This window comes from Mus pahari, chromosome 2, assembly GCF_900095145.1.
Source record: "Mus pahari chromosome 2, PAHARI_EIJ_v1.1, whole genome shotgun sequence".
NCBI lineage: Eukaryota > Metazoa > Chordata > Mammalia > Rodentia > Muridae > Mus > Mus pahari.
Genome location: NC_034591.1, coordinates 22619448 through 22638130, shown reverse-complemented (window position 1 = coordinate 22638130; position 18683 = coordinate 22619448). Strand labels below are relative to the sequence as shown.

General features: G+C 40.0%; 1 protein-coding gene across 4 annotated transcripts in view; it reads right to left on the bottom strand.

Moving 5' to 3' along the window:
* Rbm33 (RNA binding motif protein 33) overlaps window positions 1-18683 on the bottom strand; it is a 103896-nt gene that overhangs the window by 79062 nt on the left and 6151 nt on the right. For all 4 annotated transcript variants that reach the window (XM_029533888.1, XM_029533889.1, XM_029533894.1 and 1 more), the window contains exons 2-5: window positions 10806-10884; window positions 6042-6090; window positions 2947-3023; window positions 693-1005 (exon numbers count right to left, since the gene is read on the bottom strand). In XM_029533888.1, coding sequence (XP_029389748.1) covers window positions 693-1005; window positions 2947-3023; window positions 6042-6090; window positions 10806-10884 — 518 coding nt within the window. The remainder of the gene's footprint in view (window positions 1-692; window positions 1006-2946; window positions 3024-6041; window positions 6091-10805; window positions 10885-18683) is intronic.

Below are 18683 nucleotides of genomic sequence, written 5' to 3'. Positions count from 1 at the left end.
AATGTCATCAGGTGCTTTTTAAAAACACAAACCTCTTCTGATAATATGCCATTATGACAAACAACTAATCTGCCACCAGTATCCAATTCTTTCCTGGTGTTTAATAAAAATAAACACTACCTACTAAAGAAATCTTTCTGAAATGAAGACCAGCACCATCTTAGCTTGCTGATTACAGATAGATAACAAATTATATGTGACATTTTCGAAACTAACCTCAACCTCTTTATTCATGTTTAGACAGTTCTCAGTATGAAAGGGATGAATGAAGACAGGACATCAATCACTGTGGAATATTAACACCTTAAAGATGTCTTTAGCAGGTCAATAATCTTTTCACCTTAGAAGGACTTTATCAGATCTTGTCTAAAGCCTGGATAAAGGCTCTGCATTAAGTACTTCTAACATTGACAGTGTGCCTCCACCACACAAAGCTGTTTTCTTCCTTAGTGTACAATCCTCAAGGTCACAATTCTTTGCAGCTTTCCTGAATGACAAAGGAGCATTACCAGTGGCCAAACAAGCTGTCAACACAAACTTTGTCATAGCTCTGATAAAGAAACTGGCAGACAGTGATAATAAGGTCTAATTTCTCTCCTTCCCATGGGAGGTAAATAGATTTCAAATCAGTCTAGAAACCTATGTGCAGAAAGCCATGTTATCTTTGGCCATTCAAAAGAGAAAAGACTCACTGTAAATTCATCTAAAGGTTCATTGATTTCGATGTCCAGCACTTCATCACTGTACAGCTGCTCCTCCTCTGGCTCATCTCCATATTCTATTTGGTCTTCTGTCAACTCTGCACCATGGCCTTCATACTGTCCTTCCTCTGGGTACTCTTGAGTATACAGTTCTTGTTCCTCGGGTTTGTGGTAGGCTAGCTCATCATCTCCTTGTTCATATTCAGATTCCTGTTCTCCGGATTGGTCATTGGTGTTGTCAGACAGCTCAAATGATGTAACTATGCCAGAGGTCGTATTCAGACTGATGGTGACACCCTGAGAACTAGATGACAAAACACAATAAAAGATACACTGAGAGGAGGCTCAAAGCTGAATCATTACCTAAGTGAGTTATGAGACTTGATCACAGGTAACAAAATATCCCACTAGGTAAGTGTACTCTAACAATCTGTAAAATACAATTGCACTAGATTCCAAGTAGCCCAGGGCCTCTGGCCCACAATGCAGATGGCATCTCCACTTCTCAGCTCTGTTAACTAACTAAAAAATGAAGTCAGTCAGATGAAGAAGCTGGTCTGGCTTACAAACATCCAATGCTAAAACTAAACACTTTGCATTTCCATCTACTTGTATAAAATGAAACAGATAAACTCTGTCTGGTTGAAGTGCTAACAGAAAACAAGAATACTACTCTATACTCAGAAAAGGCATAGAATTGTTTTTAAGAGTCATTTACATTTATCTTTGGTGTGTGTAATTTGGTATGTGCACTGCATATATGCTTGCTTCCCACAGGCCAGAAGAGAGCATAGGATCCCCTAAAACTGGAATTACAGGTGATTGCAGGTGCTAATGTCGATGGTGGAAAACAAAGAGTCCTCTGAAAGAACACTAAATACTCTTAACTGCTAAGCCACTTCTTCAGTAACCAGAGTTAGAATGGTAAGAACAATTTGGTCATCCCACCCCCACCCCCAAAAAAAGCATGATAAGTTCTTTAGAAAATCAAAACATTAAGTATCTGTGTAAAAGTACATCTCAACATTCAAATTCATGCTAGTTACAAATATATTTACCAGCTGTGGTAGCTCATCTATAATGCCAGTACTCAGGATGTTGACACAGGAGGATTAACATGAGTCAGAACAGCCTACACTACAATATGATCCTTGTCTCAAAAATTAAACTCAACAAACTAGTAATTTTTTCATAAGAGAGCAAAGGATCTTAAAGCCACAAAACCCTTACTATATGTAATTGTTATCACTACCTACTTAAGTGCAAACATTTCAAAGTAAGAGTTCAAATGTAGGGGCTGGAGATAGAGCTCAGCTGAGAAGAACACTGGCTTGTTCTTCTGGAGGACCCAAGTTCTAGTCCCAGTACCCACATAGTTGCTCACAACCATTTGTACCTCCAGTTTCAGAGGTTCTGACACCCTCTTCAGGTCTCAGAAGTCACAAGTGCTACACAGACATATATTCAGACAAATTTTTTTAATTAAGTTAAATATATGTACTTAAACACACACACTCACTCACACATACACACACACATATGAGATTTCAGATTCAAGACCACAAAGTAAATCTGTGCTCATAGCAAGTAGCCTATACAGCAAAGCTGAGCACACCATAGACTTCAAACATCTTGCCAAACTCCAAAGATACATTTCAAGGCCAACTTCACTCAAAAGATCTAAAGACAATTCGTGCTATCAATGAAGAGAACTGGCAAATTAATCTTGCTAGTAGAATAATTTAAAAGTATACTTTTAGTCACAAACCATGTGAAAAAACAGGTTTCAAATCTATGGCCTTCATATGATGTATCTGCAATCACATTTATAACCCAGAAGGATGTGTATATTTTTCCCATATTTCCGCCTAAAACAGAAAAATGAGTATTTCTAAGTACTTCTCCAGAGTAGTATCAATTAAAAACTGAAAAGGAAAATAAAATCAGCGACATCAAACTGCAGTCGCCTGCATCAAGTCAGAGAGCACTACACTCCAGGCAGAGAGCACTGAGCTTTCACAACATTCTCTGAAAGGCATACGTGACTTTAAGCCAGTGACCTATTTATGGGAACAATCTATATGGCTTCTACATCAGAATACAACAATATCTCATTCAAAATTTAATTGTATGTTAGAAGTCCAATACCACATTATTCAATTACTCATTATACTATAAAATATATACACAATTCTCATCAATTTAGTTAAATATGGTCCAGTTTTAATAAGTTAATATTGAGTACCTGAAATTTTCTTCATCTTCATTATCACTCTGTAAAAGATCATCATTCAGCTCTTCATCTGACAAATCCGACTGATTCTAATTAAAAGAAGAAATCTAATTAATATGTGTCAGTTCCATAAGAAGACTTGTTACCAAGCACAAGCTTACCCTGAGAGGGATGTTTCTAACCTCCTACTGCTCCACTTCTTGCCATCCAGGTTTACTCAGTCTGACATTACCACAGAGAATCTGGAAAGCCCACATACAACCTACTGGCTAATCCCTGAGAAACTTTTAATGCCACAGACAAGAAAATACCAAGCAGGCATAATGGTCACATTTATTATAATTCTAGCACAAGAGAAAAAGGTTAAGTAAGACATCCCTGGAAGGGAATCTGTTAACAACTTTTTCTTAACCAGAATAAACAAAAATGGCTGCCTTGCCTGGCACGATGACATGTCTTTAATCCCAACACATGGAGGCACAGGTAGGCATTGCTCTGTAAGTTGAAGGTCAGCTTCAAAAAAGAATGGTAACCTTAAAATGACTAACAATGGCAGAAACAAAAATCTGAAGTTTTTAAACAAGAGATACAAATCTGATACAAGCTGTTTTTATGGTCACTGGATCAGAAAGTAAACCAATTAGAAACATAACTTTGGCTTTCCCAAATAGATGACATGAAAATACAAATTATACCTCAGGTCTTCCAATGTTGTCACCCATCTCATTAGTATGTAGAGGCATCAGAGTGATCTGCTAGAGTTCTAAATTCTAGGCTGGGTTAAACATGTCTCAATATTCTAGACAGAGGGGTGGTTCAACTTTCTCCTCTACTAAAAGTATTCCTAAGTCTAAATTGGGCATATCCTTCCAAAGGGCAGATACACATACACACGTACATACACACACACACACACACACACAAACACAAACTTTAAGTGAAGAAAGAAAAACTGACTTAATTTTTTACTTCTTGTATGAAACAATAAGTGTCTGACATCTACATCTTGTAAAACTGGTTAAACTTAACTGTATTTTTTATTACAGTACTTCCAATAGTCAATAATAATTCTAGAAAAATATATTAGCTCAAAAGACCTTATCTATTTCAACAGACAAATAAGCCACCCAAAGCTATGCTTCCAACACAGCAAGGATAGAGTTATAATAAACAGATCTAAAACAAATTTGCTTTAGTGATATAACCAGCCATCCAAACAGTCGAGAAACAGTAAGGTGCAAAGGTCCCAAACAAGGCTCACAGAGTGGCAGCAAGTGCTTACAAAATCCTTTGCCCCATCTTCCCAATAAGAAAGTCCCCTCCAAAACTCTTAAGAATGAGGACTGTCAATAGGACAGCAGGGTTTTAAAAATGAGGACAAAAGAGTCCTCAAACACTGGCATTTTTGAGAGACCCTGTCTTCAGGTTTTACTGTTGTGAACAGACACCACGACCAAGGCAACTCTAATAAAGGACATTTAATTGGGGCTGGCTTACAGGTTCAGAGGTCCAGTCCACTATTATCAAGGTGGGAGCATGGCAGCATCCAGGCAGTCATGGCACACGAGGAACTGAGAATTCTACATCTTGTCCAGGCAGCTAAAACTAGGGCCTTTTTTTTTTTTTTAAATTATTTATTTAATTTATGTGAGTACACTGTAGCTGTCTTCAGATATACCAGGAGATGGCTTCAGATCCCATTACAGATGGTTATGAGCCACCATGTGGCTGCTGGGAATTGAACTCAGTCAGGATTTCTGGAAAAGTCAGTGCTTTTAACCACTGAACTGTCACTCCAGCCCCAAGAAGTAGAGTCTTAAAGCCTACACCCACAATGACACACTTCCTCCAACAAAGCCATAACTCCAATAGTGCCACTCCCTGGGTCAAACATATTCAAACCACCACAGACCCCTTGGTGTACCAACTTGCCCAGACATAAGATGTTGTCGAAGTAAAATAAATGGAAGAAGGACTTACAATAGCAGCCTAGCTCCCCCTCAACCATCACCTTCCTCAGCTAGCAGCCTTGCCTTTCAACATATTTAAACCTGGTCCTAGATGCTCTGTACTATGTCACAGGGCCTAAATGTCACTCAAATGCATACCTCTATATATTTCACTAGTTCTAGTAGAAAGCAAAGTCTAGGCATCTAGTCCAGTCACAGACAAGAGCAATAAACTTCACAACAAATACCTTGGGAAAGGTCCAATCTTATCAGAAATCAAATATGAACTAAACAACCAGCAATCATTACCATCACACTGACAAAGATTCTTTTTTCAAAAGCAGGATCACACCATTGGATAAGGGATACCAAGACACAGACTACTACTAGAAACAAAAGCTAATCAAACATTTCTGGGGCTAGAGAGATGGCTCAGTGGTTAAAAGCACTGACTGCTCTTCCAGAGGTCCTGAGTTCAATTCCCAGAAACCACATGGTGGCTCACTACCAACTATAATGGGATCTGATGCCCTCTTCTGGAGTGTCTGAAGACAGTTACAGTGTACTCACATACAATAAGTAAATAAATATTTTAAAAAAGAAAATTCTCACTTTCATCTCTTGCTTCACAGTTCTATTTTTTACATGATTTCATAAAACAGATTGGAAGTATATTATAGACACACATATTAAAGAAAATGCTTCAAAGGTGAAAAGTTTCCATGAAAATTTCTAACTATTTATATGCAGCTCTGTTACATGATATATATAGTTTGGCAGTTACCTTTAGGCTGTCAGTGAATATTCCCAGAGGTGCCTTCTAGAACCACAGTGTGAAATATCAATCCTATAAATGGTCCCTTAAGGCGTGTTTTATGCTACTGTTAGCCTGATTCTGATACCTGCTAGAGTACACTAGACACAGTAGGAACTAAAACACTTGCTCTCCAAGGTACTATAATAAGCAGCTATTTTGCTGGGCTGGAGGTGTAACCCCAGGGCAGAATACATGCTGAGCATCTGAGAGGCTTTGGGTCAATCGACAGCAACAAAACAATCACTCCATTTACAAACTTCTGGTCCATGCTCAGCTTTCTAAAAGTCTACCCCATACACAAGTGATGGTGGTGTGTCCCTGGTTTGTTTTTTTTTTTTTACCTTTTTGCCAGACAGTAAATCTTCTCCAAGCAAGTCATCTTCCAGTTCACTGGGGAAAGAAAAATGCAAACTGTCACTTCTATTAGACTAGAAAATGAACAGTAGTCACTCAGAAATCCAGTAAAGGCTCCAGGGTATGAGAACTTCCAGGTAGCTACACTTTCCTTCCTCTACAAAAAGAATAGATATTCTTAAGGATACATGGACAAGTCTGTCTGTCAGCTAAGAACAGGCTCAATACAGAAGGTGGCTTACTAGACTTAAGCTCAGCACTGTATGGAGTACTTTATTCCCTGCTGAATGATCAAATGAGAAATATATACAAAGAAACACCTAAAGCTTCCCCTGTCTTTAAAACCTTATGATGTGAAGAGAAAGGTGTTCAGTATCATTAATCAGGAGGGAAAAAAAAAACAAAACAAGAAACAAGAAATCATCTGATACTCATCCAACTAGCAGAAACCAAAAGGAACTTAAAATATTTGAGCCGAAGCAGTTGAGTGGCTCAGCAGTTAAGAGCACCTCCTCCTGGCTCCTCCTGCAGATGATGAGTTCAGTTCCCTGCACCCATATCAGGGAACTTCAAGTACAGCACAGAGGATTCAACATTCCTTTCTGGCTTCCAAGAGCACTGCACTCACATGGCATGCATGCACACATGCACATGCACGCGCGCACACGCACACACGCACGCGCGCGCGCGCACACACACACACACACACACACACTTATCTTAAATATTTTAAAGAAAATTTTAAAATTATGATGAGGTTATAAAATTATATGCAGTAACTAAGAAGTGTGGAATGGAAATCATAGTGGTCACTTGCCAGGTTTAGGTTTCCTAGAATGCTTTTGTGATAAAGTGTCTAGGAACAGGTTTTCTCAAGACTCCAGAGGGAACCTTTAACACATCAAGAAGGTTGAAATACTTTCCACTGCCTTATGAAAGGCCATTTCCCTTCAGGTATATAAGTATTCCCTCTTCTCCCCATTCCCATTTGTTATCTTTGTTCCCAAAGTAGTTCTGTTTCTACATTCTTATAACCAGCACATATGTTATAGTATGTATGTTCCGAAAGAACTAGAAACAAAATGTTTTAGTATCCAGTTCTGAAAGAACTAGAAACAACGATGTTATAGTATCTAGTTCTGAAAGAACTAGAAACTTGAAAAAGATCACTCACTTCATATACTAAAGGCTCTGAGTTACTGTAAGTGACCCTGTAATTAGCCTCATACCCTCACTTCTTAAGTAGAAATATGGACAAGAGCTTAAATAACCTGAGAAAGAGAGAGATGCAAGACAAGGACTTTAAAGACTATCTTTCTGACTTCTGCATAATTCCTTCCAACATTTTTAAACCAGTAATATGGGATTTGGCTATCTTCTATGCTATATTCCTCCTGTGAGATCAGAAAAATAAGCTGCCAGCCAACACCTTATTTGAGAACCTGATTCTATATGACCAAAACCATGCAAGTACCTCTTTGAAAATGAGTTTCTCTCCATGCCACAGCTTTAAGAAATGGGAACTCGGAGGTAATACCACTTTCTCAGGACACATTAATTGGGATGGTAATAAGAGAGGGCTTCATAATTATACCAGAAAAACTACAAAGAATATGCAACTTGTACTAACAAGCAAAAGCATTTGAAAATAAGGAACTGGTTTTGAGTGACTGTGTTTGTCAGTCACCTGGCTATGAATGACAGCATGGCCACTGCTTGAGAACTCAGTCTACGGCCCTCTGGCTCCTATCCATTCTAGTCTCTTTCAACTCATTATGGACTTTGACTATGTCCTCCAGGAATGGCTCACATAGGTATCCCCACCGGCAGCTTCTGGATTCAGTCCCAGACCAGCCCTGCCCTGGAGCCTACACAGGAACTACTATGTTCTGGATAGGTACCCCTCATTCCTTAAGCCTTCTCCCTAAACATACCTTCATTAAATGATTCTCAGGTAAGGTCTTCTCAGTGTGCACCTATACTGCCTGAACATGTTTCAGATGCAGAGTCAGCATCACCACATTCTCTTGCAAATCTCCACTAATACAACATGACAAGAGGTTTTCAAAATAACCACTCTTCCAAACTTCTCCATTATGCAGCAGGCAGAAAGTGTCTGATACTTAAAACAGTATCAAAACATGCAAAACACAGAATCTAGAATATGCAAACACCATACTGCAGACCATGTGGGAAAAGAAGCTGGTTTACAGAGACAACTGCTACTCATACTGAGAAGAGTAATAAAACCAGGCTTCGTCACACCACGACCAACAACATAGCAGGAAGGAAGGAAGCTGCCAAAAACTACAAGTCTCATCAATAGGCAGACTCAGAGCCAACCGGTATAAATTCTAACTGAGGGACTATTAGAGCAGTCTGACCACAGATTAAACACAACGGACATAAAAGTCTATGCTTTAAGATTATTCTAAACCAATGCTCAGGAGTGGAAGACATTATAGATAATTACTTTGGAAAAGAGCAAATGAAAATCTCCTGTTGTACTGGCTGGTCTTGTGTGTCAACTTGACACAAGCTGGAGTTATCACAGAGAAAGGAGCCTCCCTTGAGGAAATGCCTCCATGAGATTCAGCTGTAAGGCATTTTCTCAATTAGTGATCAAGGGTGGGAGGGCCCCTTGTGGGTGGTGCCATCCCTGGGCTGATAGTCCTGGGTTCTATAAGAAAGCAAGCTGAGGGCTGGTGAGATGGCTCAGCAGGTAAGAGCACCCGACTGTTCTTCCTAAAGGTCCTGAGTTCAAATCCCAGCAACCACATGGTGGCTCATAACCATCCATAACAAGATCTGGCGCCCTCTTCTGGAGTGTCTGAAGACAGCTACAGTGTACTTACATATAATAAATAAATAAATCTTTAAAAAGGAAAGCAAGCTGAGCAAGCCAGGGGAAGCAAGCCAGTAAGTAACATCCCTCCATGGCCTCTGCATTAGCTCCTGCTTCCTGACCTGCTTGAATTCCAGTTCTGACTTCCTTCAGTGATAAATAGCAATGTGTAAATGTAAGCTGAATAAACACTTTCTTCCCCAACCTGCTTTTGGTATGGTAGTTTGTGCAGGAATAGAGACCCTGACTAAAGCACCAGTCTAATCTGTGCCTTAGAAGAACTTCCTAGTTAACAGACACACTAGAGGAAACAAACCACTGTGACTAAATTAAATCCTCCAGAACTGTTTGGCTCCTAGTGGAGATAACAAGATAACATGAGAGGTTTCCACATACCGCTAAACTAAAACTTCAACGTGAACAACCTTTATACCTATATTCATGAACATAAAATACAAAGGGGTTAGTTAGACTATATACAGATAACCGGCAAGGCAGGAGGAATCCTAGAAAACGTATCATTTTGTTTCTTTCACAAAGAACTAAAAGCTCCAGTTCTGATGAATAACCTCCAAAGGGCCCGATTCAGTTAAAATCATGGTGTCCAAGGTGGTACTGCGAAGGTAATGGGACTGAGTAGACAGGGACTAGTGAGAGGTCCCAGGATGAGTGGGACTTGAGTAGTTTCTGGCTCATACCACACATGAGTGGTTTTACTTGACCATGTGCCTCTCCCATGATATGCTTCCTCATCAGAGGCCCAAAGCTAATGGGGCACTCAAATTACAAAGTGGAGCCTCCAAAACTATGGGGCACACAACTTCCCATGTCAACTGTCCAAGCACTTCATCGTAGCAACAGACAACACAAATGGGAAGAACCAACACTTCAAAATACAGACCTTTATCTGGATTTAATTTCAAACCATAGGAAATCAGACATGTACCTGCACTGTGTGAAAATGCACAGATACAGGCACACATGCAAACGTAACAAGTAATAGAGGAAATATGAAGAATAGTCAGGCATGTATGGTCAGGGATTTTCCTTACATGCAATATGGCTGTATGTGTAAATAGTCTGTATTTAAGAAATATTCTCGTGTTTCCAGTTAACCTATATCTGATTTGAGGGGTTTGCAGACCGTATAGATAAAAACTGATAGTCCCCCAACCCCCACCTTCACCCACACAAATAAGATCCATCTCCTTCACACCCTAACAGTCCTCTCTAGAATCCTGACTGAGCACTGAATGAGTCAGGAAAGGCTAACTCATCTATCTAGGTTGATCATCCAAGAGTCCATTGTAAATCATCCTGTAAACTTCTGGGCACTTGTTCTTAAATGAAATCAATCCATAACCATAGTATATTTTTTGTCCACTTACCTCAGCACCTAACATAGCCAGCCTGTGCACCTACAGCATGCCTCCTCTAAAAGTAGAGCTCCCCCAAGAGGCACCCACCACACTGAGATGACATCAGCTATCACCAACTGTTTTCCACTGTGTATACAACTGTGGTTTATAAAGCAGGCACGTTCACCTGCACTAATAGTTAGGGAAACAAAATTAAAAGTTAACTGATATTAAAATGGCAAAATGTTTAAAGTCTTGCCAACTACTGGGTAGAAGATACACCAAAAGGTACTGTGGCACCCTAATGTTCGTAGTGTTGTTCTATAAACAGAGAGAAAGTGGGCACATGCTCCACACAGCTACTTACAACATAAACTTGGACCTGTCCCTGGTGCAGCCTGAATAGACCTCCCATCAGTCCAGCACGGAGGTTCATATAGGACAGGGAAGGCACCAAAGGGCCAGCACACTATCTTTGGTAAAGATCTCTGTATCCAGCACACAGACATCATACAAGGCACCATGGGAGAGCCCAAGTGTGGGCTTACCTGTCCCAGTCCTCGTCAGCAGCTCTTCTTCTCCAGGACCGTTCTGCACCAGGCTTGTCAAACTGGTCAAAGTCATCATCTGTGAATTAGGGTACATTCAAGTCAGTCTTGTTAAATTAAGACAGATACAAGGCAATCGCTAGGACACCAGCTTTCTTAAGAGTCGAGCCTTGCCCTCCAGATTATCCATACATAGCAATCATAAATCGTCAGCCATGTTGAAGCATTAGTTTTTTAAGAAATCCAAAATGTATTGACTACTAGGCATGAAAACACAGCAGGAAGCACATTTTTAAATTATAACTTGTTACTGCACAAATGATTTGTTAAAAGTTAGAAACTCAATAATATTTTCAACCTTCACATTTTCCAAGTAACAGTAATAATTATAATGTAATATAATGTACATACACACATACACATATATGTAATAGTATAATGCAAGCTACATAAAAGTTTTCTACTGGTCACAATTTATAAAAAGTAAAAACTGTCAAATCTTAAGGAACAAATTTTCAACTGTATTATATTTAGCTTGGTATAAGTTTGGCCATTAAGGCATGGAATCAGAACAGACAGCAGCAATGAGTGCTTTGCTGCCATGTAAAATACACAGTTTACACACACGGCACAGTTGTATTTTAATATGGTGACGAGAAGCCAGAGACAGCTCAGAAACAGACAGAGCCCTTCTTTCTTTCTATTGTAAAATCAAGTTATTATTTGTCTTACAAATTTGCTGGAAGTTTAAGTGTGACAATATATTTTTAAAATAGGAGAGACACCTAACATTTATTTTTATTGTTAAGAAACACTAAAAACTGAAATCAAAGTTTTCATATGAAGCTTAGCAGTGGTGGCACACGCCTTTAGTCCCAGCACACGGGAGGCAGAGGCAGGCAGATCTGAATTCAAGACCAGCCTGCTCTACAGAGCAAGTAAGTTGCAGGACAGCCAAGGCTACAGAGACACTGTCTCCAAAACAAAAATAAAACAAAAACAAAAGGGGTTTGCAGGGGTGTGGGGAGTGTGTGCAGAGTCCGCTCAGGCCCAGACTCAGAACACTTGAGTGATAGAAATACCTATTGCCTAGGGCATTTATCTAGCACAAACTGCAAAATTAGCCCCTAAGGTTTTAAACCAACCCTTTACCCAGTTAAGACTCCTGAGAGAACCTGATAAAAACTGGTTTTAGCAGGGAGTACTGGTGCACATCTTTAATCCCAGCACTTAGGAGGCAGAGGCAGATAGATGAGTTCAAGGCAGATAGTGAGTTCGAGGCCAGCATAATCTACATAGTGAGTTCCAGGACAGCCAGGGCTATGTAGTCGGGGTAGGAGGGTTGGGTCCACAGGCTGCCTTTTAAAAATTACTATATAAAATCTCTGTGAGGAACCAAGTGAAATACAGATTACAGAAATTCACTCATGTCCAGAGTTGTGGCAGCAACAAACTCAGTATTCCTCCAAAATCATAGGGCTCCTTGCCCCTGGTTCTCTAGCTGAGGGCTAGAGCCTCTAGTATCTTTCACCACACGCCGCCACCACCACCACCCGGCCTACCTGCTCCTGAGGCTCACCTGTAGGGGGAACCCTTCTCCCACACCAAGAACCACGTGTAGGACAGCCGCTCAACCCACAAGTCCCTCTCAAAAGGAAAACAGAAGTTTCACACTCAAAGGAATCAACAAGCAAAGAGCAGTAAGAAACCCAAGGAGGAGTAGGGAAACCAGCACTCACAGTCACACCACGGTATTACCTCACATGCCCATTCAGGAGGGGAGGAAAGGGCCTAGAAAATACACTCAGACCAGCCAAGCCGAAAAGAAGAATCTTGAAATTAGACTAGACCAGCTGCAGAGAAAAGGTTTAGATCAAGTCACTTGAAAAGAACACTTCATATTGAGCAGCTTATAGGTTGTGCAGTGCGCTCCAGGTTCCCAGGTTGTGAGCTGTAACCCAGACTGGGGTAGGCCTTGGTGATACAGCTGTCTTTGAATCATCTCTGCTGCTGTAAGTAACTTTACCCATATTCCTGTGAGTAACCCCCATAAAACTCACTGGTTCACCAAGCTGGACTTTGGTGGTATCCATACTTTGGTCTGTAGTGAATTTCTTTTTTTTTTTTTTTTTAGTTTTTTGGTTTTTCGAGACAGGGTTTCTCTGTGTAGCCCTGGCTGTCCTGGAACTCACTCTGTAGACCAGGCTGGCCTCGAACTCAGAAATCTGCCTGCCTCTGCCTCCTGAGTGCCGGTATTAAAGGTGTGTGCCACCACACCTGGCTTGTAGTGAATTTCTTATCTGGGGTGAATAGGGGTGTGTGTACGCACGCTTGTGTATTCTCCCTCTCCTCAGGGAAAGTCTTATGACAGACACAGCACACAAAGAAACAGAAAGGTATAACCCTTCATACATGGAAATGACAGGGAAGAGAGCAGAGACTGCTTGTGAGAGGTTCATAAGAACATTTAAGTAGCCATCACTGAGATTTATGCTCAAAGATTTATGTTCAAACTAGGAAGAACTAGAAATTAATATGGCAGTGCCATAGCAAAGGACACATTAAAAAAAGCAAACTAGTACAAAACCAAATACATCTTGAAATTAAAAATAACAGGAGGGCTGACAAGATGTCTCAGCAGAGGTAAAGGATTTGTCACTGGGATTTCAAGTCCCAGAAGCCACAGAAAGGTGGAAGTAAAACACCAATTCCCCCAAGTTGTTCTTTGATCTATACACACACACACACACACACACACACTTAAAAATCAAATACATCCACAGGAATCAGGCATGGTAGCTCACACGAGTAATTCCAGCACTCACTTGGACTAGCAGGAGAATTGTCATGAGCATGAGTCTGGCCAAAGCTATGAAGTGAGATCTAGGCTAGTCAGGGATACAGTATGAGATCCTGCCTCAAACAATCAAACTAAATTCATTTACAAGACAGGGGTCACAAAAGCAGATTCAACAGGCAAAATAAGAAAAATAAAATAAAAAAACAAAAAAAAAATCAAATGACCCCTATTGCAAAAATGTGGACCATCACTACCCCATGAATATAAACCAAAAAGAATACCAGAATAATGGTATAAAGGAACAGCGAAAACATCCAAAGATTGGCTGAAAACTCCCCAAATTCACTGAAAAACCATCAGCTTTCGTATCCAAAAAAACTCAACAAATTTAATTTACAACATAATAAACACACACACACACACACTACAATGTCCCAAAGCCAAAGCCAAGGAGAAAAAAGGAGAAAAGGCCTCATCACTACAAGGTAACTAGAGTAAATAAATGCTGCCTGCCCATCTCCAGAACCAGGAGTTGGGGTTCAGGCAGTAACAGAAAACTCAGTTTGCCTTATAGCCTGCAAAACTATCCTTCACAGAGATGAAAATTACATGCACTTTAGAAAGCTGCAAACAAGATCTTGTGGTTAGCAGATCCACAATAATTGGAACTATATGATGTGTGAAAATTACTTCCTGTTACTGTTTTTTGAAATAAGGTGAAAATGATTTTAAGTTGAGATAACACTGGACATTAAAAGGACACTAAGTTAATGACTGGTGTCCTTATGAGGAAAAGGAAATTTGTAGACAAGACATGGGCCCACGTCAGAGCAGACAGTGAGGCTTTAGACAAAGTGCCACCAGGAACTAGAATGAAAGTCTCCTGACTGTAAATAACTTCCCATCAAGCTACCCTCTTTGTGGTGTTTAGATATGCAGATCTTCTACTTGAATCTAGGGGGCTCTTAGCCTTTGTCTGCCATCCCGGTGGTCTCCTGGGCAGGGCATGCACATGTGTTCAAGTACACACTTCATGGTCTCCCACATGCTTTTCCCCACTTCTCCATTAAATGGATACTCTTATAGACCTCCACAATTGCTGTCTCCTACTGAACTGTCAAGATTATCTCAGAGATTGTACTTTACAGATCTAGAAATGTCCCCTGCTCCCTTTTTGAAATTACTCTTTGTTGCTCTCTTTCTGAGCATGCTGTTCTCCTAAATTCTAATAATGTACACAATACATTTGTTTTGGTTTCTTTTGTGGCCCAGAAGTTTCTTAGTTACTTCAAAGTATTTCTGGGTCTCCTGGTAGGTGGTGACTATTTCTTTTCTTCCTGTGAGTAGGTCATACTTTTCTAGTGTACAAGCTGATTTTTTTCATTTAAAACTATGTGTACTGAATGCTGCAATAAAGTAACAATTCATCTCTCCCATGTCCACAGCTGCTCCATATATTACTCAGGCAGGCTGTTATCCATTAAATGACTTCCAAACCATTCCTGCAAATACTATTTATTCCTTCCCTTCTTGAATGAGGTTACTGGAATCCCTAGCCAGTCAGCGACCTAACAGGACAATCTTTAAATACCTCAATATAATAAGGTAAGGGAGAATTCACCCACGATGTAAGGCCATGATAAAAATTTAATAACAAAGTGAATCTGCATCAATTCTCTGTAAAAGAACAAAAGAAAACCTTAGAGGAAGCAAAGATTCTTTTATGTAACAGCAACACCAAACCCAATGGAAGATCTGACAAGCTGAGCACCATCAAAACCTACCTCTACTCTCCCAAAGGCAAATGAAAACAAGGCGGTCAGCTCTTTCTTTCCCAGCGGACTAGTCCACAAAGTGTAGCCGCTGAGCCTGCCCTGGCGCCACAGTGGGTAGGCAGGACCTCAGCTGCCACCTCTAGTGAGTATAAGCAGTGCTGTTGAATGGACCCCTAGCTCTGGGCTTGTCAACATAAAAGGGAAGTGCTTAAGCTACAGAGTGGCTGTTTAAATTAGTACACTCTACAAGTCAAACTAGCTTAATTTTACAAAGACAACTAAGTGAAGAGTTAGTGAAGAACAAGATATGCCATCCTCACAGCTCACTGATGTGTCCACAGTAAGGGTGCACTGTGACTGCATTCCTGGAAGGTCAGGAGTTCAAAGTTCTAAAATGTAGCAGAATATTAGCAGAGCCATTGTATCTGGCATGAACTCCGGAATGATGGCACCTACTTTGTGGTAGCCTTTTGTAAATAGTGATTATTGAGGCTTTATGAGGTTGCTCTTCTGAAGGAGTCTCAGAGCTTTTGCACAACTTAGTTCTGAGACATACCTGGCAAACCAGTAAGCCTCCTATGGCTGAGAATTGCTTAGGTAATGGTTCCTTCTGACAATCCCTAGATCAGATAAGAGATTTTGCTATGCAGAAACTGACTTGCTAACATTGCCTTTTGTGCAACAATAATGCAAAATGAGTTTAAGGTTCAGTATTTGCAAGGCTTATCCCCTGCTACTGCAGGGTCTTTCTTTAAATCAGTCACCCCTTATAATGCTGAACACCAACATTTAACTCCTTAAACACACGTTGTTGGTTTTTCATACAACCAACTCCCATTTCAAAGCTAAGGAAAGCCCTCTCTACTCATTTCATTAGCATAAGAGAACAAATTCCAAGGTTTTTAGAAACTGTTCATAGGGATCAGAAACAAGGTCCATTCTTTCATTATACTACGTAAAATTAATGCCCATCAAAAATCCTGATCACTATAATCTCAGAACATGCCCTTATTTACAAAGAGCAAAGACCTTGCACATATAATTAGTTCAGATAAAAATCATTCTATTAGAGTGGGTCCCAAAACTAATAACTGATGTGAAGAGCCACTCCCATACACCTAAAAGTAATAGAGGGCCTAAAGTTATTTCTGTACCAGTTCTGACAATAGTGCCACTATAGTAAACAAAAGGTGGAAAACACAAGTACAGTCAGGGAAAATGCCTTGTGTGCCTTTTTAATGTGTTTTATAACATAATATAGGATATGTTTTACACATATAATATAGGCACAGGCAAGATGTACCCACTGGTGCAACAGTTCCATGACTGAGATGAGGGTAATTAAATGTTTTAATTGGATTTAAGGCCTGCTCCATAGAAAGGAATTATTCCTACAACTACACATCTAGTCAACAGTCCATGGCTAGAGAGGGTCACAAGCCATTGTGGGGAAGCTACTACTGTTACTTGGCTAAATAGGCAAATGTACACATCAAACTGCTCCTGAATATTTTATTTACACCCTTAAGTAAGAGCTGCTCTTCGACTTTATCTAAGAAGCTTCTTTTTATAGTGGTTACTGCAAACTCAAAACTGATCAAAGTGCTGACAGTGACTGTTCCATGTTCAGCCCTAAATCAAGTACCTGTTATCACCCCAAAGCTCAGGGAATATCTTAGAAAAGGGGCACAAAGAATGTAAGAGCTGGAGAAAGGCTGTCTTCCAGACATGACATGGCACAGCACCCATGAACTCACAGCAGCTACCTCACAAGAGTAGACTGTTCAACGCTGTATGGAGGATGGAGGAGGAGCTTGTAAGACTTCAACCCTTCCAGAGGGTTTATAGGCAGTTAATGCAGTTAAGTAGGAAGGACACAAGAGGACAACCTCCACCCCCATGAAGATCTACTAGTAGTTATTTAATGGTTGCTGGAAGAGAAATTTTCTTCAATGCTACAGCCACCACTGTTAGGTTGCCTATTCTCCTGTGTATAAAAAACAAAAACAAAAACAAAAACAAAAGTCCCTCACCCATGTTCACATAACCAACTTCAACTACACTCAAGACACCAAAAACGGTGGACTAGCTAGGAAGGTGATCAGTAAGAGTAAAAGGAGACTACAGAGGGTAATGAGGGTTAACTAACAAAAATACATTACACACTGCCATAATACTAAAACCTATTATTGTATTTAATAGCATACTACTAAAAGTATAATAGTATCATTTGAAAATATAAAAAATACTACAAAAAGTAGACAAAAGCTGAAATTTCAATTTTTAAAAAGCTTTAAAAGGCACAATGATAGAAGAAATAGGAAGAACTTTAACCCATGTGTAGTTTCAGTCGAGCATTCTTTCAATACTCACTACTTTCCAAACTCCCCAGAACTTCCTCTAAGAGAGCAGCATACAGCCCATGTGCACTCTTGTGCAAAGACAATTGAAACAACCTCTGTAATCAAAGATTAAAACCTAAAATCAAACCTGATATCTGGGGGGAGGGAGGCTCCTCTCTTTAACAGGGCATATAGATGTTTTCTCTCTTTAACAATGCATACAGACAGAGCAAGAAAACTGTGGGCAAAACAGAGAACAAATTTATAAATGAAGGAGGCATTGAACCCAGGAATGCATGGTTTGTTCAACACTGAGAATCTAGTAACACATTATGTTAAGAAACTGGAAAAGGAGCCGGGCGTGGTGGCACACGCCTTTAATCCCAGCACTTGGGAGGCAGAGGAAGGCAGATTTCTGAGTTCGAGGCCAGCCTGCTCTACAGAGTGAGTTCGAGGCCAGCCAGGGCTATACAGAGAAACCCTGTCTCGAAAAACCAAAAAAAAAAAAAAAGAAAGAAAGAAAGAAAGAAAGAAACTGGAAAAGGGAGATCCATGATTACTTCTGCAACCAGAGAAGTATTTGATTCAAACACTATCAACAACCTATATAGCAAATGTAGCACTCAAGGTAAGACATTTAAAAGTCAGCCATTAAACTGTAAACCAGGACAAAGAGATCAAGACATCTCTATTCAAGTACCTGACTTCCAAAAGAGAAACACAGATGAAGACACAACAGGTAAAACTATGTAACTAGAAAAATTTAAATTTCTCAATTATTAAAACCAGAATCCAACTAGTTTTAACTATCTCAATTACCAAAGTGTCCTGGTTAGCGTTCTGTCAATTTGACACAAGATAGGGTCATCTGGGAAGAAGGAACACATTTGAGAAACATACCTTCATCAGACTGACCTGTAGGCAAGTATACAGAGCATTTTCTTGATTGATATTTGGTGTG